Source organism: Anneissia japonica, unplaced genomic scaffold (assembly GCF_011630105.1).
Source record: "Anneissia japonica isolate Jap-2015-1 unplaced genomic scaffold, ASM1163010v1 scaffold287863_len737641_cov155, whole genome shotgun sequence".
NCBI classification, from domain to species: Eukaryota; Metazoa; Echinodermata; class Crinoidea; order Comatulida; family Comatulidae; genus Anneissia; species Anneissia japonica.
In genome coordinates this window covers 27092-51933 of record NW_022742482.1, presented here as the reverse complement: position 1 = coordinate 51933, position 24842 = coordinate 27092, and the positions used below count along the sequence as shown (strand labels likewise).

At 33.7% G+C, this 24842-nt stretch overlaps 1 protein-coding gene across 1 annotated transcript in view; it reads left to right on the top strand.

Moving 5' to 3' along the window:
* Positions 1-24842, top strand: part of LOC117119173 (rootletin-like) — a 56772-nt gene that overhangs the window by 12463 nt on the left and 19467 nt on the right. The window contains exons 3-18 of the mRNA XM_033263991.1: positions 6511-6699; positions 8717-8797; positions 8982-9275; positions 10188-10294; positions 11799-12026; positions 12226-12709; positions 12869-13068; positions 13693-13875; positions 14805-14932; positions 15268-15431; positions 15971-16297; positions 17791-17823; positions 21363-21507; positions 22791-22960; positions 23125-23304; positions 23891-24025. Of these exons, the coding sequence (XP_033119882.1) occupies positions 6511-6699; positions 8717-8797; positions 8982-9275; positions 10188-10294; positions 11799-12026; positions 12226-12709; positions 12869-13068; positions 13693-13875; positions 14805-14932; positions 15268-15431; positions 15971-16297; positions 17791-17823; positions 21363-21507; positions 22791-22960; positions 23125-23304; positions 23891-24025 (3048 nt within the window). The remainder of the gene's footprint in view (positions 1-6510; positions 6700-8716; positions 8798-8981; positions 9276-10187; positions 10295-11798; positions 12027-12225; positions 12710-12868; positions 13069-13692; positions 13876-14804; positions 14933-15267; positions 15432-15970; positions 16298-17790; positions 17824-21362; positions 21508-22790; positions 22961-23124; positions 23305-23890; positions 24026-24842) is intronic.

Sequence of the window (24842 nt, the reverse complement as noted above, 5' to 3'; positions counted from 1 at the left end):
ACACAGTCACTGTTATGTTTGAAAACAAATTAAAGATGCAGTCACTGTTAAGAAATGTATAGTACAGTACATGTATAAATATATTTTTGAATTTTTATATCTGAAAACATTATTTTTTTTATCTCTCCAATGGTTGTTCTTTGTTGATGATCCAAAGTAATATTATGATAAAAGGTTAATTGATCAAAAGGTTTTTTTTTTTTTTGCAATTGGAGTTTCCTTCTCGCCCCACATCGTATCTTACTCCTCGTCATCATGACGACAGGAATGAGAAAAATACTATCCTATACAGTTAGAAAAACAACGTGTTGTATAAACAAAATGGTGACGTAATTTCTGTCACGAAAACCGATTTTTGAAAAATCAAAAATGCAGTTGCAACTCCAGCAGGCTGTCTGGTACTCATTTAAACCTGGTTTTAAAAATGATTATTTTGTGTTTATCAGTAGAAACACACCCATAGTTATTGAGTAGATAGAAAATTACCACTGTACAGGTAGGTGATTTTCTGTGAGTAGCTTGGATAGAAACCATTGTCAAATATCTTAAAATACAAACAAAAAAATATTAATATCGTATGGGTTGTGGTGGTAACGCCAGATCTTCCCTGACAGAGGGCTGGTACCTCCGAGAGGTGGTTAGTACCTCCGAGAGGTGGTTAGTACCCCCGACAGGGGCCTCTTAACTTGCATGGTTTTTTTTATCAAATTATCCTTTTTTAAATAAAGAATACCATAATCAACACAATTGTTAATTGGCAGTCACTTAAAATACTGTATCAAGGCCATTCAAATTGGAAATTTATTTCTACAATTCTTTTTAGCACGCAACAAACAGTACCTACACCATTATCTGTATAAAAATGCTTTAATAAAATTTTCTTTTGGTAGGCCTACATGCTTTCTTCAGTTTTTTCATTGTTCTTGTTGGATTTAATGGCAAGAGTGTGTTGTATTGTGTGAAAACAAATTAGCATCTATAGGGTTTTTTTTTTTTTTTGTGTGCCTATTTTATTGTAGTTTCAAGTGTTTACACTACTGCAGACCACCATAGAGGAAGAATGGATACCATTGAAATTAATGCTTGTCCTCATCTTTACAAGAAACATCACTCTATGCTCTAATTAAATAAGAACATGGAAACAGCTCCACCTTTTAAGCAGATTAAGAAAACCAGTTGTTGTATTGGTAGTAGGCATAGAATGCATTGTGCATGTTATTGGTTGCATTATGTGACAAAGGTGTTTTAGTGATTGCTTTATTGATTTCTTTTGATATTTTGGTTTGTAGCTTTTTTCCTTTTTAGTATAATCTCTCAAAAGGTTTCAACAAATCTGCAAACAGTAACTGAATGTTAAGGTCATTATTTCTTGCTCTATCTGTGTACAGTTGCTTGCAAGGTTAACATTGATTTACTGGTTATTCTGACAACACTAAGTTAATAATTTATGAGACCCAGGATATCTTACAACCTACTGCTAGTAGTAATACACTGTACATTTTTTTTCATTGACTGAAATTTGTCACTTGGGCTCAGCCAACCAGAGTGATCAGAACCAGGTCAAGAGGGAATCCCTAGCTCATTTGCATATGAAAGAGGCCTTCTGTTTGGCTAGCCCCATTCAAATGTAAACAGGACCAACAGTCTGCTGATTCAAGGGTGGATTAATACACTAGCTTTAGGCTAGCCTCCAGGCAGAGGATGGATCCCTACAGGTATTACCATCAGGTAGATGATGTGTTATCAGATGTGTCACTATCAGTAAGTTGCTGCTATTTCATTAGTTAAGAGATCTCACTGGGAGATAAAGTACACACAAGTGTTTATTGGTCTACTACTACAATCATTTTTTTATTATCTGTATTCAACAGGTGATGTAGTACTAAATCTACCTGTATCTTGTATAATTCTAAGCTTTTAAAATGTTTTTAGATTGTAAATAATCTGATAGGTATACTGTAGTTGAAGCAATGATGTACTATAGAACTTTTCATAAATTATGTAGATTAAAAAATACTTGTATTCCAGGAAGATTAGAAAAGTTAATTTATTTTTTTTTTAATGGCATTGTGGCAATATTAACGATGACATCAATCATTCCGAGCATAAGGAATATTAAAGGTTGACCAAACAGAGGGTTTTGAATGAGGACAGACTTTGACGATACAGTATAAAGCCTACACTGTATTTTCCTTCACATGTTTCCAGAATAGGGAGTTGCGAAGTATTAACCAATGGTTCCCGTGGTAGAAGTCTTCTCGGAAATGGACTTTAAACCGTAGGCCCAGTGTACGCATTTGGCTTGTGTGAACATCAAAAAACCCAGTACCAGACCTGCCAACTCACCCGATCCTGTCGGGTGTCACCCGATATTTAAACAAATCTGCAGTTCTCCCGATCAAATGTAGTTTTCACCCGATTTAACTGATTTTACAGGTCCCCTATAAAATGCTCCGATTTATGCATAAATATAGATTGATTTGATCGTTAGTATTCAATGTTTTCGCCGCCTGCTCTCTTCACGATGATAAACAAGCAGTCATTTAATTAATGGTTTTTTTTTTTGCAGTACTTTTTTACCGTTTATTTTCATACCACAAAGGCCTAGTATGATTTGTCTTAACGTGTCTTTTTTAGTATCTTGCATCATCTTTTGGTTAATTCTGGAAACCTCCAGATTTTTTTTGTAAATATCCAGATTTTTTAAAGAGTTTTGAAAACATCTCCAGATTTTAATGACCCGGGGGTTGGCAGGTCTGCAGTACATCCTTCGAGAAGAGTAGGAGGTTACCCTGGTGTTTTCAGTCCCTGTTGTTTAGTGGATGCCATGTAGGAAAGTGATTAAGTTCACTGATTGGCATATTCTTGACGCTCATGCCTAAAGAAATGAAATGAAAATAATGAGTGTTTATTCGTGCAATGGGAAGAGTATTTTCATTCATTGTAAGATTGAGGGTTCCATTTGACTCGGCTCCGCCTTGTAGAATGGAATTTCAGTCAATTTTTCAACGAATGAAAATATTCTTTCCATTACGCGAATAAAAATCATTCATTATTTTGTAACACACCTAAAATAAATTTTTGCACCAAATATCTGTAAAACAGTAAATAAAATTGAGCATAAAGTGGTATACTATAAAAGCAGAGCATGATGATTTTTACAAGCACACTAGCAATGTCAAAGTTCAGGTGTGGCTATTGGTGTTAAATAAAAAATTCACTAAATAAAATAAATTAAATAAATGGTCCTTAAAATTTATGTGACTTACTGTATACTTAACCTGATAAAAATTAAACCTTCTTACTCTAAAATTTGAAGTCACATCACTGGCTGTTGGTGACCCCTCCAAAAAAATAGAGTAACCCAAAAAAAAACCCTAATTTTGTTAAAATTAGTATTTTCTTATAGTACTGTAGATTGATCCCATTTTTAACCTAACCAGTTCAACCTACTGTACTGTAACTCCAGTTGTTCGTAATACTTTCCAGTTCTGATAATTTACTCAATTAAATATGAGGCGAGAATAAATTAAATGCGTAATTACTACCCCATTATTCTACACACATTGAGCTTCTGCAGGAGATTTTTAATGGGCTGTGTCTTGAGGAAATGAAGTATAAACTTGCACCATCTCGCACATAAGAAATTACACGCATCACCTCTCGCGGTAACTTCACCATCTCATTCAAAGAAAATTACATGCATCGCATCTCACACCAACTTCAACTGTTAACTTGATATTAGTATGCAGGTGTGTATGTTGGTTTAAATGATTGCTAGAAATAAACAAATGTGGCATTGAATTTCAAGTGTGTGACTACTTTCAATATTCCTGTTAATTGGGTTCAAATTCAAACAAAAACAAGAGCGACTGCTCACCGATCTTCACGTTCCTCCAAGCTTATGGTACAGACGCAAGTTATTATATTGGGTTTTTTGGAAGAGCTAATAAGATAGTAATTTTTTTTTAAATTAGTATGTTTTTTCGTGCAAGAAAATTATTATTTAGAATGTTCATTTGTACAAAATTGAAATATCTTAAAATTGAAAAAAATAAAATTGCTTAAAATTGGAGGGAAAAAAAAATTGCATACCAAGACACGATTTGAACTCACAACCTTTACAAAATTGAGTAATTTGACCCACAACTTTGGTACAGCAACAGAGAAGGATCTATCACCATGGTTTTCACTTCATCTTTTAAAAAACAAACACTACACTACAATAAACATACAACAATAAAAATTACAGGTAGACCTAAAATCAGAGTCGGGATTAAAGGAAAAGCAAACTAAATTGCTAAAGTTTCTCTACTGATTTAGGATAAAATATATGAAAAAAATATTTATGTTTTAAATAAAGTTATTCACAGAGCAATGTACTGAGTCTGTTACTGTCAAGGAGCCATTAAAAAACCCTAAAGGACCACATCTGTGCTGTACCTTCGTTAAATTAAGGCTCAAAACAAACTTCTTAATAGAATATTAACAGAAATGATGTTAGCAGCAAGGCGCAAACAGCGACAGCAAAGGCAGTAACAGAAATGACAGCAGTGTAGTACTGTTACAATGCTTGTAAAATTTAACCATACCATAAATAAACAGTAATTCTAATACTTTACACTGTTTAAATATTGTGACTGTAAAGATTTGAGTACTGCTGCGGGGTATATAAACAAATGGAACTTTATTTTCTGCCATTTGTTAGTCTTACTATATTTAAATTATGTTGCATAAACATCAACTGGTTCATTAGATAGTCACCAAAGCCAGTGGGCGTAGCATCAAAACATATCAGTAGTTGGCAGTTTTGAACGCTATAATAAGCCTCCGCTCGACAAAATTTTGACTTGGTTTATTTTGAACATTTGAATGTAAATTAACTTATAGAAAAGCCTTGGTAAATGTTCCTAAATAAACAAATTGAAAGAAACGATGGAAAGCATGAACATTTTTGGAACATTGCAACAAATATCTTGGTGACAGCACTGATCTACATGTAAGCTGAATGTGTATCTCTGAATCAACATCGATCCTCCTTTTTCAGCACAGCTTGTGGTACTGTAAGCCATACACAGTAGTAGACCAAGACCAAGCCCAAGCGATGGGCCTACAGTCTTAAGACATCTCAAAACTCCTCATATATTTAATTTGAATGGAAATATTAATTTCAAGAATCTATGAATTATTCAAAATATATACTACTGTATGTTATAATATGTCCTGAAAAAAAAAGTGTTCGTTTGCCCTCCTTAACCTGCCCTCACTGAGAAAAGTAGGAGCAGAAAAACAAAAAAAACTTTTACATGGAGATTGCTATCGTGGCTGTCCCATGTTTATTGCTGTAAAGATCATCATAATTCCCAGTAAACTATACCAAATTGATTGGAAATTAAACTTGATAATTTTGCCTTATGTTTTGCTAATGCTATAAAGGATACTGGCCGCAAACATTGAGATTGTTCGACAAATGTTAGGCCTAGGCCCCTGCACATCTATGGCATAGTTATGTATGCATGATGGTCTTCGACCCGCGAACTACGCTGCGATGTTAGGGCCAGCTAAGGTTTATGAAGGATCTCTTAAATTTCAAAAGCATACAATCCAAGGAGAAGGCTAGGATAAGTAAATAAACACTATTTTGAACAATCGTATTGCCTTTCCTAGCCATTTACTTCTCACATTAACAGTGGGTGGTTGTTTTCGCAACCATAACCTTATCTTTTCCTACGCTATCACACTGTAATGTTTTTTATGTATTCCCAAGTTAGGTCACGTGACCACCTGTAAACAATCATCTTCCTTGATACTTCAGTACATTTTAAACAATCGGTACATTCATTTTCAAAGCTACCGTACTAAGCTCAATGCAAGCATATTATTGTAATTATATGCACTATTCAAGATGTATGTGGTGTCACAGCTCCACCTAATTCAATCTATTGAAATGTGTTTTTTTTTTATGTTATAATGGTTAATTAAGCAAAGTACTAAAAAGAATATTACCATTTCAAGGTTTTAATTTATTCATTAAAAGTGTATAAGTAGGGGATAGTTGACTTTTGATGATACCGTTATATGAAGAAGATCTACTGTAAATTGATTGATCTGCTTTTTTGCATAATCAATACTGTGGGTATTGTGATCTACTTGAGGGACACCTCTACTATTTGTGTTGCCTGTCAATTACTGGTCAACATACAATTTACCCTGGTGTAAGATCTTGTAGGCTCTTTTTGCACGTAATCATTTTAAATGAACTATTACAGTATGTAGGAACATAGACTGAAACAAGAAAAGAAGGTTGGGCCTCTAGGAGCCCAGAAGCCTTAAAACTGTCTCTTATACACATCTAGATGTGTATAAGAGACAGATACTATACAGTTTTATTCAAGAGTAATCACATACAGAGTAAGAGACTTGTCTCACATTTTGATCACTGATGACAATCACCATATTGAATTAGTGTCACTCTTTTATTCATGACTATGTTCTTTTGTATACATTCAGTTGGAGCAGTCATTCAAGTCTGATATTACCGATAAAGAGCGTGAAGAACAAAACAAAAGCTTAGTCGGGCAAAATATCGAGCTTCGTCGTAAGCTGGAAGAAGAACATTCTAACTACAAGCGTAAACTGCAGGCTTACCAGGATGGCCAGCAACGTCAGGCTCAACTGGTCCAGAAACTACAGGCTAAGGTAAAGTAATAGTCGATGTTTATCTTTGCATGGTTTGTAGCCTTTGCTACAGTAGACTAATCCTGGCTTCCATAAAATCGCTTTACTAAATAATAATGATAGATTTATATAGTACCTACTTTATGCTAAGAAGGCCCCAAGGACTTTACATTATTGCCACCAGTCATTGGGATTTGATAAGTATGAAAAATTACAAAAAATCACTCTGCACTATGAAATTGCCCTTTTGCAAAGTAATATAACAAAAAAAAAAAGAAAGAAAAAATTGAATGCCCAAAATGCCTCAGAGTTTATTTTTGGGCATCTAGTGACCCAGTGAAGAAATTTGGACCTTTCGTTCAAGACTTTGGATCCCCTGTCATTCTTTGTTGGAGATTTTCTGGCACTGCCACTGGGCTGTAGTCCAGTTACTAAATGACTGCTCACAGGGTAATTCAACTCCGCTCTCGAACATAGCGCGTGCGTACAGTCCTTTGGTCTTAACTGTGGCATCGACAATCCGATACTAGTTGCGAGTACAGCCGTCAATTATTAGTCTATGCGTGCCATTCGTTTTATGGTGTACTATTTTATTAATTTTGGGTACTTCGCAATGTCTGTTTAACATCTGATTTCTTTTGACCGCGAGCTTGTTAAATGTTTCTATAAACTGCAATTTGATTTGTGAAAATTGACCAAGAAAATTAAACTACAGTAACACGCTCATGGGTAATTCATCATGTACGCTGACGGTTTATGGTCTGGTTGTGATGGTTTTTGTGACATTCAGCGTGTAGGGACACACGCATACCTAGAATGTCGATGCCAGAGTTACAACCTTTGATGTCCCGAGATGTGCGTACTTCTGTTGCATTGCCGTGCTGCTCAGCCTTAAAATGGAGGTGGAATATCATTCTTCTTAGTATTATGGGTTTGACCTTAAACCATACTGACCTTAAATTACTCACACATGAACATTAACAATTTAATAAGTAATAATAATATTACCGAAATATTTACATTATTTAATTAAAATACAAAAGTTGATAAGATGTACAAATTATAAAATGAAATAGATTATGTATAATTTTACGTTTCCAGTATACAATTCAAATCGATCAACAATGCTGTAGATTGATTACATTTAGAATCTAAATGTATTCAAAGTATCTATCAGGTTTATTAACACTACATAGTATACAGGATGTATTCTACATGAAATAGAAAGAAAACGAATTGAATAGTTTACTAATTGAGTAACATTAATAATAGCATTGAAAAAAACATAAATATTACACTTTTAGAATCTACTTTTTCATACAGAAAATTAAGATAAAATCCAAAACATTTCTTCTGTATTTTCTTAATGTAGCGGTAGTTTGAATTGCCTAAAAACCCTACAGTATTTATTGATTTCATATTATTGTTAATTTTGCCTGTATTTTCACTTCACTTTGAGGCGGTTTTTCCATTAAAGCCTTTTAATGGTGATTAATAATTTTGCTAATGTAACGAGAATAATACGGCACAATGTACTGTAAACTACGACATTGCCAGGTCAGCAAATTAATGTTTATTATGTTCGACTGATCTTCAGAAATATAGCAAACTTACCTTGTGGAAGCATAATATTTTTTTTATGTCTGTTAAATTGGAATTGAAGTAGGAAGGAAAACAAGAGATGTTTTCAAAAACAGAGTATACTATAAAATCGATTTTGTGAAATACACCATTACTAACATTTCACTCTGATATATCCTGCAATATAATTTAAGAATAAATTAAATTCCTTAATTGTTCACTATTTTCTGTAATATTTTTTTATTACTAGTTTTTTTTTTATGTGATTAAAATGAAAACATTGAATTACATAACACAACAATCAAAATATGGTAATATATAAAACTTGGTAATAAAAATCATATGCAATCAACTGGAAAATTTTCTGTAAAATTGGAAAAAAAAAAAGATCCTACATTGACAAGTAAACTTTTTTTTTTACATGATTTTGATGCAAATTGAACAACTTTTATTGTAGGTACTCCAGTACAAACGCAAGTGCGGTGAGTTAGAATCCCAGATACAAGACAAGATGTCAGAATCTGACACAGCTGTTTCGGTAAGTTGAGAGACTATCTTTAGTTGTCTGGTTCCTGTATGGGAATTTGTCTAGTACAGCACCTTATTATTCCCTAAAAATTCAGTAGTGGAGCTGTTGCACTTAATCTCATCTATTCTATAGTTATATACAACATTTGAAATTTTAGTTTGGGTATGAACAATTCAAAAATATCATTTTCCAGCTTCGCTCCACTACTGATGATCTGAAATCGCGTCTAGAGAGTGCTGAAGAACGGCTCAGAATGACTGAGCAAGAGCATAGTTCCGATCTGGAGAATGCGCTGATTAAGCTGGAGGAAGAGCAGCAGAGAAGCGCCAGTCTGGCTCACGTGAACTCCATGTTGCGTGAACAGCTTGACCAAGCCACCGCAGCAAATCAGAACCTCACCCAAGACATCAACAAGCTCACGCAGGATTGGGCAAAGGCACGTGAAGAGTTGGAGACAAGGGAATCGGAATGGCGATCGGAGGAAAGGGTGAGTGAATTTCATCTGTGACAATGACGATAACTTGTAGATCTAGAATTACATTTTACTGTATACGAAGAGGCATCTACAGTACTTTAATGACAGTAATATTTTTGTCATCACAGTTCATTTGCTATTAGTTGGTTGTGTAAGGTAGAATAATTACTTTGGAACATCAACAATTTTGAATCCATTTCTTGAAGAAAATACAATCATGCGTGTTTCAATATTGTAGATAATTTTGTAATGTTGTAATGATGGTGCCTTGCCTATGGTACTGACATTAATTGTATAAGGTTGTCTCCCAATTTATAGACTAGACAAAATAACATATTTTTTTCTTATGTAACCAATATAATATCTCCAGAAGAAGTAATTAGAGTTTTTCTTGAATTGTATTACAACCAAATAAGAATTGACTAATACACGGTAGCAGCGGTAATGATCAAGCCTGGGGTATTCATTGCAATTGAGCCTTTGTTGGGCATACACATTTTATACCTTTCCCCCATGGGCAGCCATTTCATGATTATGTTTTGTCATTAGGCTTTTTACTGAATATTATTAATATATACAAATTCAGGATGATCAATAATCAGGATAGAAATTCAACTGTAGAATTGCACACTATTCTAGTAAGATATAAAAATTGCTTGTCTCTGTGGTTCTAGCATATCACAATTTCCGCAGAATTATTACCCTGCACGAGTGCCTTAAACTAGCCGTACTCTACAGTCTGTTTATGGCAGACGTGACAGTGGCTACTAATCTAGAAGTAAATTCATTTTTTAATGTAAATTGATCATGTTCATCTTATTGTCAAATTTTCCCCATAAAATATATAACTTAATCAATTTTATAAACTAGTCTTGTTTCCTTACAATTTCATGAATTTATGCCGTAATAAATATACTTTTTCAGTCATTCAACGAGTACTTCAATAATGAACACGCTAGATTGTTGTCGTTGTGGCGTGCTGTTGTCAGCTTTAGACGCTCGTTTAGTGAAATGAAGTCTGCAACTGAGAGGTAAGTCTGGAGACTTATTGCTCGTAATGTTATTTTGACTTTGACTAGAGTTTAATGTCATTGTCTTGTCTGAAATTAGAGCAACAATTCCACTGACTGTTGTCAGCATTGTGCATAATCATACATTCGTTGTTATCAACTTGTAGCTGGCTAGAACAGGGAAGGAGCTCCTTTGCGTTTTAATATATACCAAAATTCTTTTAAAATCATAGTATAAAATAAGTATACGGTCTTAAAATATTATGCATCACATAAATGTGCATAAACAAACCTTATAAATTAATACAAATCCATGAAAAAACAAATTTATTTGCTAGCTAAGTGTTGCATCATGAACAACCACCGGTTATTAACTCTAACAACTTGGTCATGTCTTATCCTATGAAAAAGGCATGACACCAAGTGCGTGACCATTACATTACAACAAGCATATTCTCAAATAAAGAAATATTTTAAGATATAAGCAATTTATGAAATAAGAGATCATGAGAGAGCCACTCATTAGCACTTGAGTCGTATACAAACTTGAAGCACTAGCTATTTATTTGATTGGAAAACATGATATAGCTTAAACTGCTATATACTACGGCTATTTAAACAATGCTTTTAGAGCTTAGAGTTAATAATTTACTTTAATCAAATAAAGTGAAGTGTATTGAAGGAGACACGATAAATGTAGTGGTTTAAAACATAAGCACATATTAATGATGCCAGCTCTCATTTTGTGCAAACTCTGCTAATAATGTTATTGATAATATTAATTTTTTGCCTGAAGGATTTTTTTCTTTTGAAAAAGGATAATATGGTATTGAATAGTTAAAGTAATTAACCATTAAATAGGTTTATTTCAATTTTTTGTTATCAAAATGTAAACAGAAGCTCTAGTAATATCAGTATACAGTAGTGCAATTCTATGAACACATATTGCCAATCCCTGTGAGATAAGGATATAATAAATCAAGATAAAGCACATCGAGTTGTAATTGCAGAGACTAGAGTTGAAATTCTGCTTACGAGTAAAATGGTCTTTTACTCCAAAAGTCTTAAAAGTAAAAAAAAAAAAATTTACAATTTGAGACCACCTTTGGGGACCTAAAAATGTGGGGTGATTGAAAATTGCTTAAAATTAGAGGGGCCTTGGGTGTCCAGGATCAGAGGACTCGCCAAGGAACTCGGAAGCCAATCACTTCTTCCCATTAATTTTTATGGCCTCGAGCATCCCGTTTCTTGGCATTGTGCTTATTCTTGAAATTTCCTCCAATTTTGACCCTGTCTGTGATTTTGAACTTCTCATCGAGAACCTACTGTAGGACCCCTGTCTGAGCACCTTGGCGTCACCACTGATCGAAAGACATAAAATAGCTTGAGACCTAAAGTGGTAGATACTATCCTAGTATTATGATGTCTCTTGTTAAGAGTGTCGGGGAGGTATAATAAAATACAGTAAATATGAAATAGCTATGTATGACTTATTGCAATATTTTGTGTACTGTAACATTTGTAGGGATGTGTCGCACATGCGCGCTGACCTGAACCGTACTTCACGCAACATGCATTCTGCATGCCTCAATCTGGCATCAAACATCCGATCATCGGAGGCCTCCAGCGGCGCCCACATCGAAAAAGAACGAGCTGACCGTTTGGCATTGGAGTCCCAGCTTCGTGAGAAGGTTAAAGACAACTTAGACATGCAGGCTAAGTTTGATGCGGAGAAAGCGGATCTTAACTCCAGGTTTGGTATTTTGTTTTTCAGATTACCCTCTTAAACATGCCTCAGTGTGTTTCAGGAGTCTAATCATTGATTCACTAAAATAAAATAAATTTTGTACTAATTTTTGTCAAATTTATATAACTACTGTATGTTGTACTTGGTATTGTCTAAAATTGTATAATTAAATTTGTAGTGACAATTTTGAAATAATTTTTTTTAGAATAAATGAGCTGACTGTCATGAATGAGAAATATAAAATCCAGATTGCTGAGAAAGACAACTTGGTTCGCACAATGAACAAGCCTATGGATGGAGCTGATGCCGGTAAAACTGAGTACGGCAAAGATGCTCCTGATAGTGCAGAAGACCTGCAAGGACTTCGAGAAGAATGTGATGCCCTGCACACGGCACTCCGTGACATTGCACAAGCCGTCATTCAGGATGCAGAAGAACCAACATCTGAATATCCAACGAAGGAAGATGGCGATATCACATTCCCCACACCATTTGCCTGGTCAACACCAATGAGATCTCCATCACCATCTCGGCTCTTGCGTGGCTCTAGATCCTTGTCACCATCTCGGCACTCTCGTTCCCCATCGAGACGTGGTGTTTCTCCCGGGCGACCAGGTTCTCCACAGTTTGCAGAGTCAACCTTCTCCGCTGTTCAAGCTGCTCTGCAGAAGCGTCAACTACAAGTGCAGGTATTATGATGAAGTTTTTATTAATCTACAGAAATGAAAGAAGTAATACAAATACTGCATGAAGATAAAAGCCTTCAATAAATTTTCAGCAATAATAACAATTGAAATTTTAAATTTTCATAGGTAATGTAACTTTCGTTTTATTTATATTCCGACTAGGAACTGCGAGCTAAGCTAAGTTCATCTAAGGACCAAGGTGAAATGCTAAAGAAACATCTGGAGAGGGCCGAGAATGACCATCGCCAACAGGAGCGACAGAACATGGTACTGAAGGAAGAACTAGAGTCTGCTAAGCGACAGGCTGATGACATCCGCCGTGATCGCGACAGATTGAGGAACTCTCTAGAGGCTACCGGAAGGTACTACACTAATTAAAGACCCCTCCAACTAATGACCCCTCCAATTAAGGACCCTATCGATTCAAGACCACTCCAATTCAAGACCACTCCAATTTATAAACACCACTTTTCTGTGGTCCCAAATTAACAAATGTCTTTGTATTCTAATTAGAGACTAAAGCTGCTGAAGCCTTTAAAAACCCCGGTCCCAAAAGTAGTCCTTAATTGGAGGGAAAACTGTAATTTTGTTTACATAGGGCAAGGCTTTTAAACGTTATTTAGGCAACTATTATATTTGAAGGATCTTTATTAGCATTTTTCATTTTATGAAAATGAAATCTTTGAAATCCTTTCTGTGGTAATCGCTTTTTTCCTTAGGCGAGACACGTTGTCTATGTTTGTCTCTCTCTACCCAGGCGTATATATGGGTACTGGCATATTCTATCAAAGTTAAACAGACTACTGTGAACCCACCACAGCCTTGCACATCTGGCCCAAATGCCAAGGAAAGTGATATGGGCACTCTGGCCTATGAGCCCAGAGCTTCAGGTTCTAACCCTTATTTTTACCTTATTCATTGATACCCAGCATACACTTACTTAACTTTGCTGATGTAACTTTCGTAAGTGTTTTGTTTTTTACCAGTGAAAAATCAGCCCTTGAGAACCTAAGAGCCAGCCTGAATGACCAGATTGAAGCCCTAAACTTGGAATGCGAACGCCTTCAGGCGGCCAACTCTGACCTGCAGCGACAGAGGGATAACCTAGAAGATGAGAATGAAGATCGAGAGAAGGACATGGGACGACAAAAGAAGGAAATTGAACGAAGGTAAGTAATAACATTCATACTTTGTCTGTTCGATTTTACTCTAAATGGATTCTTATTAATGGCAATAGATGGTTTTGTATATATAGCGCCTTCCACGATGGAAACCGTCTCAATGCGCTCGAAAAATAAATGTGAATGAAGTATGGAAATAAATTTATCTGGAAATAACCTAAACTAACCAAACAGTATAACTGACAAAACAGATAAAGAGAATAGAATCACATATCATCTCACCGTTTCACCGACCGACCAAGGCCGGCCAGCTATTGATTTAACAGGTTTCATAATGATGTGTGTAACTGACTATTGGCTTACAGAACCAATGAAAATGAATAAATACGAGTGCTCTATTTTGAGTTAAAGATAATTAAGATGATTAAGTAATTTTGCAAATTAAGGCCAAATAAAAAAAATACTTGTTTAGTTTAAAACTTCACCAATCCTACATGAATTTCTGACCCAAATTAAAAGAAATTAGAGGCAGGTATTTTTTTTATTTAAAAAAAAAATAAATATTTGCCAAGAAATGCTAATCAAATATCAAAATAAAAAATATTTTAGTTGAATTTGAATTAAAACAATGATTTCACCATTATATTGAAAATTATTAATTTTAATGCTTTTGTGTTTTCTGCAGGAAACTAAATATTAAATTTTTGGAACAATTTCTTTGTTTTTATTTGCTTAGTTCATGATGTTGAAAAGTACAAATAATAGACCATGCTTAGTTTTTAGCCTATGCAATCCAATTTGTGCATCACACTTCTAATGCAGCATCTGATTTAAAGGGATTCACATCTAGAAAACAACAATTTTGCTGGGCAAGCCCTGGATCCCGAAGGGTAGTGTTGTCTCGATTGGCCCCACAGTTGCACTACCCCCTTTCGGACATGTTTTAAATTTGATTGATTTACATTTTTTCTCGACAGCCACAAACTGATTGACCAGGTAGAGAGCAAGAACTCCTCCTTAAAGGAAGAGATAGTAGCTTTGAAGGAAGCCTTCAACAAAGCCATTTTAGAAAAAGAGGTGCTGGAACAAGAGAAAGCAGAGATCAGTAAGTTTCCTTAACGTTTTATATTTTTGTCATTAAATTCATGATTGCCTACATGCAGAATAATTATACTTAGCTTTGTGTTGCAGCAATTTACTAAGTACCCATACTCATGTTGGAGGAAAACAATCAACAGAGAAAGAGATAATCTGAGTACATAGATTTGAAACTTAACCTAATATGTGTATTACATTTTAATGTATAATATATATCGTAAGAAGCAAACTAATTAATTTTATTCTTGATTCCTAAACTGCATTATAAATCATAAATCTTCATATCCTGTTTTATCATTGCTAGGCCAATGATCACTTACTCACATTTTTTCAACATTACAGATGAAGCGCTTTCCCAGGCTGAACGTCATCGTGCTGAGCTACATCTGAACATGAATAAGCTTAACAACGAAGAAGCTGCCTTAAAGGATGCATTGATTAAGATGCAGTCATTGAATGAAGGCCTTGGCCAAGATAAAATTGAGCTCAACAAGATCATTATGATGGTAATTTATAAATATTCATGGTTAATTCATCCCATTTGTATTACACAATATTAGTTATATAATTTTGATATTCAATATATTGAATAACTGTTAATGTAAACATTAGTTAACTAGGTTCAGTGTTCAGGTTTATTGTTTCTGGATATTTAGAATAGTGCATATTTTATATTATTTGAGTAAAAGTTTTGTACACTAAAAGCCTTCTTTTCAATTTCATAAATATTCAAATATGATAATTAAATTAGATGAATATTCATGTTACTGAGATTATGTTCACAAGCAATAAGTATGTGTTGGTTAATATACAAGAATATCTATTTGCAGTAAGATTGTAAAAATGTTGGTGCCAAATGATTTCCTTGTAGATAGTGATATTCAAAAGTAAATATATAAGGGATCTTTAATTAAACAGTGTTTATTGTTGTTGGTCAGTCATCATGTAATGCTGTATTCTTCAATCTATTGACATCATACAATGAGTGACTTAAGGCAATGTGGTTAGATTATTCGGGAGATGTCTTTGTGTTGTTTATTCAAAGATGGAGAGTGAAAAAGCAGCTCTTCTGTCGGAGAAAGGTGAACTAGAGCAGGAGAAATCCAGCATTCGTGAAGAGCTTGTTAGAGTTGAGAATGAAAAGATGGATACAGAAACGGAAAAGATGGGTCTGGATCAGAGTCTAAATCTTGCTGAACAGAGTAGGGAACGGCTGGAGGAAGAGTTTGGACAACTTGTGAAGGAAAAGACGGACCTACATGACAGATTGGCTGTGGTATGTTTTTTTTTTTTTATCTTTTGTGGGGTCACCCGACTTTTGTTCATCAAATTTCAATTTCTATCGTACAGTAACCTCATATTTAAAGAAATAGCACACTTATATATAATAAATTGTACCATAATTATAATTCATGTATAAAATAAATCAATCCAATCAGCATATTGCTTTCAGAAGAATTTTCTAATGTATTTTTGCATTGTGTGAAGTAAAATAAACTTTAAAAAAAATTGAAGGTTTACCAATCTAGCATTTTCTTATGGGGAAAACTGTTTATATTCATTATTTTTATCCATTAAAATGTGTTAAAAATTTCATTTTTTTTTGCTAAAAATGTTATAAATCTAAAATAAAATTACCTTTGACCTCTTGCTGTCAAATGGGTTCCCTAACCACTGTAATCATGGGTGCTTGGTTCAGCATTCTTGTCCAATGGGCAAGTTAAAAGTACCATACAATACACTTTTCAAAGGAAAACCATATTTACCAGATAAACCATGGTATGTTAATATTGATACAGTAGAACCCCTCATTTACGTACGGCACGGGCCCAGAGCCGTTCGTAAATTTGGGTATTCGTAAAATCGGTGTTGACCCAAATTCCTATATATTTGCACTGGTACTACTTACACTGGCATAAACTAGGCCTATGCTAGGCCTACAGGCTTATGCAGCTAAGTCTGAGGGGGCCTAGGCCTACAGTTGGCAGCTTCTAAGCATTCTGATCCCACTCTAGGCCCTGCACAAATTTGTTTTTATCGGACATTTTTACCTTCTTAAATACCTAGATTGTGGATTTTATTCCAACACAACTTCCATAGATACTTGTTTTTTTTTTATATATAGATCATTTAATAAAACAATCAAGCACAATGTTGAATTTTATATTCTGAAAACGATGTTTGAAAGAGAAGTAAAATTTGTCGCATGCACATGTGTGAAGCCATAAAAAACCATAGAGGTATAATAATAATAGCTTTATGTAAAAAACAGACTTTGAAGAGGCCCATTAGAGGGCCTCCTTCACTTGAGAATTACATAGTACTGTATAGTATGGTGTGTTGTGTTGTATGCATGGTAATAACAGGTACAATTCGAGCGGGTTTTTTTTTTTATTTTTTAATCTTTCGCTTCAATTTTTATGATGTAATCACCTTTATATTACGTTCGTAAAATCGGGAATTCGTAAAAGCAGGGTTTGTAAATGAGGGTTTCTACTGTATTTTGAATTCTGACTCTGATTAATATTTTGCTGTTCTTACACCAGTCTTAAACAAATTCCAGATTCTGATTGGATTTTATTGTCCTAATCTAATCCATATATACATTAAAATCTAATCAGAATGAGGAATTTGTCTAAGACTGATGTAATAATATCCACTGTCTAAAATTTATTAATTTTTCTAATATAAGGCTATAAGTAGACTAGCAAATTTTTCCATACACAAAATAGGTCTAAACAATACCGAAGAACCTCGAATTGAAGCCCAGTGGGCTTAATTTCAAGAAGAATCTCGAACTGAAGCCCACCTCTTCCGTTTGCAAGTTAAGCCTCAAAATGAAGCCCATGGACTCCTTTTCGACAGGCTTCAGAGCGTGAGAATCGTGCTTTGTCTGAGGTGAGTTATGGCTAATAACTAATTGCCCTCTCATTGGTAGATATTTAGATTCCTCAAGATTGGAAATTCAGTTTAAATATTATTTTTATATAACAATTTTGAAAAACCTATATTTTTTCGTGGTATGAATATGCCTAACGGAGAGCAGCGTAGCACCAACATTTTACAGTTACATGAAGATGAAATAATTTTACAACTAATATGAATATAGGGAATTTATATGTACATTTGTAAAATATCTTGGTAAATAAACTATGTACACTATATATTCTGTTAAAGCTTTTTCTACACTATCAAATTTCATCTAAAAAATGTCACATAAAATGTAATGGAACATAAGAATTGAACATGTTCAACTTGTTTTGATACAATTTTATAGTATGTGATATGACGTCATCGTACCCATATATGGGCGCATCACAATTTTTTGTCACATAAAATTTGATAGTGTAGACAAAGCATTACATCACCATCCAAATAGTATTTACTTTCTAAGATTGATTACTAGTAATACAAATTACGTATTCTTTCTCATAAAATTCATAGGATGTACTATTTAATAAGCCTATAATTTCTATAAATAGCCTACGATACTATGAAAAGTGCTTTGAGATTTTAAAGCCAGGCTTTGGAAGGAAGAAAAATTGTTGATATCTTGTACAACTCATTTTCTGAGACACAAGAAATCTTGGGAACAGGTAATGAATTACAGATTTTTTGATATTTCGAAAATGGTGAAAAAATAGGGTGGTTACTCCACTATTTTCCCCTGTTTTTAAATATTCAAAAATCTTTGTCTTTTTAATCATTCCCAAGTTTTTTGTCAAACACCCTATTTGCGTCTTAGAAATCAACTGTACAACATATCGCCGCTCACATCACGAACTAACGCAATCAAAGTAGATTGTGTTAGTTCGTGAAATCAAGATAGCGCGTCAAAATGTGCGCTGTTGTTGTAAACAACATTTTGTGTGGTAAAGAATACAAAAGTGCTTGAAAACCAATACACGCTCATTTTGACGCACTACTCTGATTTCACGCGCTACTCGTGATGTGAGCGACGATATCAGAAATCGTTTTTCCTCCAGAGCCTGGCTTTAAGCCTGGTCCAGACTATCATATTTTAATAAAAATGTGACATCATGATGACATCACATCATGACCATATATAGGCACATAATGACTATATATATCAAATATTTGTATTTGATAGGCTGGACAGGGTCCTTAAGCTTTACACCATCGTCATTCTCTTCTCATTTGTTTAATTTGCATGTAGAAAGAACAAACATTACAGCGACAAAAAAATCATCTACAGAATAGCTTTCATGCACAGCAACGTGCCTCCTCTAAGGTAGAGGCGTATTTAAGTAATACTGTACTGTATTTGCTTCGAAGCAAATTTACAGGAAAGCCATCTTCTAAGGGTGCTGGACTTTAACCTGCAGTTAGTTTAGAACTACTATTCTGTGATGCTTGAAAATGAGAAAATACTGTTGCTATTTGAAAGAAATGAATAATATTTACTTAAGGGTCGAGGGTGTTGGAGCTTATTGTATGAATTTAAAGAGAGTAATTACGAATGCTCAGTATTTAAAAATCATGAACATAACAATAAAAAAAAAAATCATAATTTTATAGTGTCAAATTTCTAATTAAAATTTAAAGTTAGGCTATACATTCAGACCTGAAAGATACGGGAGGCTTATCTAACAGAGGGCATGCGTATGTTAATCCATGGCGTATAATTCATGGTGTAACTATAACGAGATGTCCAGACTGGGCAATTAATGTAATGCTAGCATATAAGTATTCGCTCGAAATATTCATTTGTAATCACACAGTTTATTTCCTGTTTACATCTATGCTTTTATTGTGATTGGTTAAATCCTGGCTGAGTTCAAAACCATTGATGCATGACTGCCGTTACTCAGTGGCGTATGCTAATTGAGGTCTGTTGGTGGATTATCGTACGCCTGTGATTGTGCATTATTACTGGCGTTCATACCAGTCAATTAACGTTATGCTAGCGTAAATCGTTTTGTCTGCTGAACATAGCCAATAATGATAACACTACAGCGATAGTAATTTTCATATATCTTTATTTAATTTGGTTTGTATCCAGTGCACACTCGACCTCAAGACGCCTCTAATTAAAGACCATTTTTTCAAGGAACCAAATAACAATCTTCAATTTGTTAACCCAAAGCTTACCCTCTATGTGGAGACCATCCCAAATTTTCAGGTCCCAAATGTGGTCTCAAATTGGAAGGTGAACTGTTTTTGTGGACCAAAGGTCGTTGAGAGCTTTACTTTTCTTTCCTCTCTTTGTGAAGAGCAATTACGTATTGAATAATAAATTTCCTTTGATGGACGAATACAATTGTATCGTTTCGTATTGTATTTTGTAATATTAAGTTTCAGTTTTGCATATAAATGGCAGTACTATTCATAACACCGATCATAAAATTTAATTTAAAGTACAATGTACAAAAATTTACAATCAATACTACTACAAAATCTAATGAAACGGTCTGCATTTATTCCAATCTTTATCACTCTAAGACATTTATTGTAATCTCTAATAATTACTGATGATATTTATAACATTGAGCTTGCATTTACCTTTATCTTCTACTACGAAAATGCTACTTTAAATAATGTCTTACTTTATTGTGTTTTTATACAATAGCTAAAGGCAAACTAGGCGAATATATTTACGATAAGCCAAAGCGTTGGTTCGCTTCCTGAGCTCCGATTGGTTGCGCATTTTTGCACTTCGCAAAAAGGAGAAACAGTTTAAACTACTGATTTCACGAAATCGCGAAAAACGCTGATAGAAATGTGAATGTTCATGAACCGACGCTTTTGATTCGAGCGAATAGATTCACCTAGTTTAAAGCAGACTTAACGCAGTTGACCTACAGCAATACTAACCATCGTAAAAACCCTGAAGCTCAACCGCCACGTAATTGTATATGGTTCAGAAGTGAGGTTGTTTTTAGATTAAAATCCTGATATTTCACCAGGAATAAAATAACAATAATCCATCACAAAATTATTTATTAAAAACCTTATTGTATTTGTGACCTAAACATTATATACATGATGGTATGTTATTATTACTTAAAACAACTATATTTCTAATATCTCAAAATTGGTGGTTTTATTCTCTAATGTAACTCTGCTATATCTCCGGTATTACCATTATGTTTCTGCATCACTCTACTTAGTTTTCGCATATATTATATATTATTATATATTGCTATAATCAATCTTTAGGTTTTACTATGGTTTTATAATTAATTGTGTTATATATTTTATATTTACTATATTTGAACATGATATCTCTTATACACATCTAGATGTGTATAAGAGACAGATATAAATGTTTGTAAATGTTTGTTGTATATTTATTTATTCTATTCTTTAAAGATTTGTTTTATATTATAAAATAAATATGGCCTAAATATACAATTTTAATCATTTATTTTTTTAATAAACTGTAAAAATATTTTTCTATAATTTATTGGCCATAGGTTATTGCTGCTTTGACAAGTGACAAAGAAAGTCTAGAGACTGCCCTCTATGAGATGCAGCAAACAGCAGTGAAGCTTGAGAACCGCAAAGACCAACTGGATGCAGAGGTTCAAGAACTCCAGCTATCTAAGGAGGCACTTACTGGTAAGTATTGAATTTGCAACAAACATATTTAAGCACCTAGCTACTCCACAGTGTCAAAGGTCAATTAATATTAAATTTTTTTTAAATTTTCAAACGATTCTAATATCCAATTAACACAACAGCAGATGTTACTGTACAGATTTTTGTTAAATATTTTGTGAATTTTACAGGCCTTCTTGGTCTGTGTTTGTTTTTTTACCAAGATATCTTTGGTATTCTTGTATAGGATATGCATTTTCACAAGCGAAATATCCTTACTATCCTTTAACTTACTAGAAGCCTTAGTACAATTTCTTAATATTTCGTATACTGTATTTCTGTATTTTGGATATTAGGGCTTGAATTTGTTCTTAAAGATGTTACCTAAAGACAAGCCCAACCAGTCACTCATCGCAAAAATTGATTTTTAGTTATTAATACAGAGTTAAACCGTAAAATGAGCGCTATAAAATGGTGAAAGAATCATTTAAATCCAACATTTCCTTATGAAGTTACAGGAGTTTAAACATACAGCTGTTTAAAGAACAATATTTGAGAAATCAGCCTTCGTAGTTGTTCATTAACTTCTCAGGTAGAAACCATCACTAAATCGTTCAAACTTGTTGTTTTAACATTGAAAATGGGGAAAATAACAGCATAGCATGATATGTAGATATATAAAGGTTAGTTTAGTGCAATAAAATAGTTTTCATAAATTTTGATATAGCAGCGTGTTTTGGCCATTATCTCCGAAACCGGATTTGCGACGAGTGGCTGGTTTGGCTTGTCTTTTCCACATTAGTTAATAATTTTTATAATTATCAAGTACAAAGGAGACATGAAGCATATACGCTATATAAATTGTAACATTTTATTCTACGCTGCTTATTGCAATCAAGCCAGTCCTGTGGAAGGAGAGTTGTGTATATATCCGTCATGGAATAAAAGATATGATTAATGTTTAACTTCAGTAATGGGTTCTGAATATTTAATCAATTAAAGTGATTATTGCAAGAGAGTCAGAAAAAAAAAAGTATCATTACTCATAATTTTGTCTTGCAGGTCATAGTAATAAGATAAATCTTAATCTTATTCTTATATAGTGTGTAATGCTTAAATAAATGTTTCCAATATGCTTTACATAAAAAAAAAACTAAGAAAATAAAGGAAAATCCCATTAAAATCAAAGAACCTAGATAGAAAGGATCTAATAGGAAACAACTAATGTTTTATCAACTGGCCAATTAGAGTTGATTTAATATGATAATTAGTTAAAGTCTTTGAATAATTTATATTTCAATCAGTTGATCTGGCTCGTGTGAACAAAGAGATTGAGATCCTCGCTGCCAAGAGCGAGCGCGACATAGAGATGCTCAACCAGTCTATTGCTCAGATGGAGCGAGATGCTCAGATGGCTGCTAAGCAACAAGAGCAAGTCCATGAAGATGAGGTTGATGGTTTGTCCAGAGAAAAGGTAAATCTTCTTTAAATGAATTACATGAATCTTTTTTTTTAAACACTCCTTTAAGTTCACAAAATGAAATTAGATGTAAGATTTCAATCAATTATTAAAATGACAATCATCATCATCATGAGAATCATCTTGCTAAATTAAAATTTGAAATTAAATGCATTCAGGAGAGAATTTGCTCTGAACTGAACGAGGAGAAAGAAAAACTGATTGAGGAAGCCGCCAAAGAGAAAGAGGAGATGCATATGCAACATGAGCTTGAGAAGGATGCTCTTACGGAAGAAATCGCCAATCTCCAGAAAGACCGAGACGAGAGTCTGTTGATGGCAGAAAACGACAAACAGCAGGTAGTTTTTTGTCTGTTGGGTAATATTTAATTATGTGTAATTCTTTACCAAAGGCAGTGTTTACCACTGGAGACATAATGAGTTGCATTTACCTGGAATTTGATATGTAGTCACCTCCTCTAGTGCCATGTGAGTGATCCAGTTTATTTAACAATTTCTATCGTTCCAGGTACAAATATTGTCCCTAGGTGGAAAGAAGAATTCCAGATATTAGAACTTATTCAAGTGATGAGTCAAAATCTTAAACCTTACATACTTTGATCAGAAACCCATACCACTATTCCACATGCTTCCAATCCGGCAGTGGTGTCCCCAGTAGGGAATGAGGTACCGAAGGGGTTAAATGCTTCCCTCTCTATGGGACCAAAATATTAGATGAAATATCCAATTGCATCTAGACAAATATCCAAAATGATTTCATAGTACTGTATAAAGTGAATCATAATATAAAAATTGTTAATTACAATTGTAAATTATTGGATGATAAATGGAAAAATATAGAATTCAGTCTTATTGCAATATTTATCTAAGTTTTATGAGTGTATCAAATATTTGTAATTTTTTTTACTTATTATTTTATTTATAGGCTCTCTCCATAGCCCAGCAAGATAAGAACCAAGTGGCTGAAAAGCTAAGCAATGCTCAACGAGAGCTTGTAAATGCGTCGATGGAAATGGATCGTCTTAAACGTGAATCGTTTGCTCGGGCTGAACAAGACAAGGTAATATATCCCTGTTTAAGAATAGTATTGTTAGTACAGGTATATTTAATGTTTTTGGTTGATCCAAAAATATTGCTAAAACGATTACACAACGTTTTGCTGATGAGCCACCAATATTCTCAAGTGTACTGTTGATGTCATATCACAGATAAAATTGTCACTAGATTATTACCTTTTCAGTGCTTTGACAATATGCAAGGCCTTTATTTTGAATTTTTGTTAAATACAGTTACTTTTTTAGTCCTAACACTCATTCTAGCTTTTAAAAAATTCTTCTCAGTTAAAGTAATAATGGTGATTGTCTGTTGACTGTAGTGCCTAATAAAACAGATTGATTTGTTTACCGTTGTTTACATTTTCTTTATATAAGATGCCAAGCCATAATACTATTTTATTCATCATTTATAAATGTGCATGAAATTGTTTATTTATTTACCAAATTTATCTAGCGCCTTTTCATGAATATTCATGTTTAAATGCTCTTTACATAAGAATACAAACATACTCTACAAAAAGATGAATTTAGAAAAATATGATATTATCATATACAAAATATGATATTATCATATACAAATTGATTAAATTTTAATTTAGAGATTAGCTATTGCAAAATTGTAATTAAAAGGAGACAAAGTAATTACCTTATGAAAAATGTTATAAAATCCATAAACTGCAATTAAACTACAATAAATTAATACCAATCAAAATATAACAAATTCAAACATCTCAAACTCAGGGATTGATTACAACAAATCTAGGTCAACAGTCACAATTATCTTGCGATAAAAAAAATAATATTTATCTTAGCAATGTAATT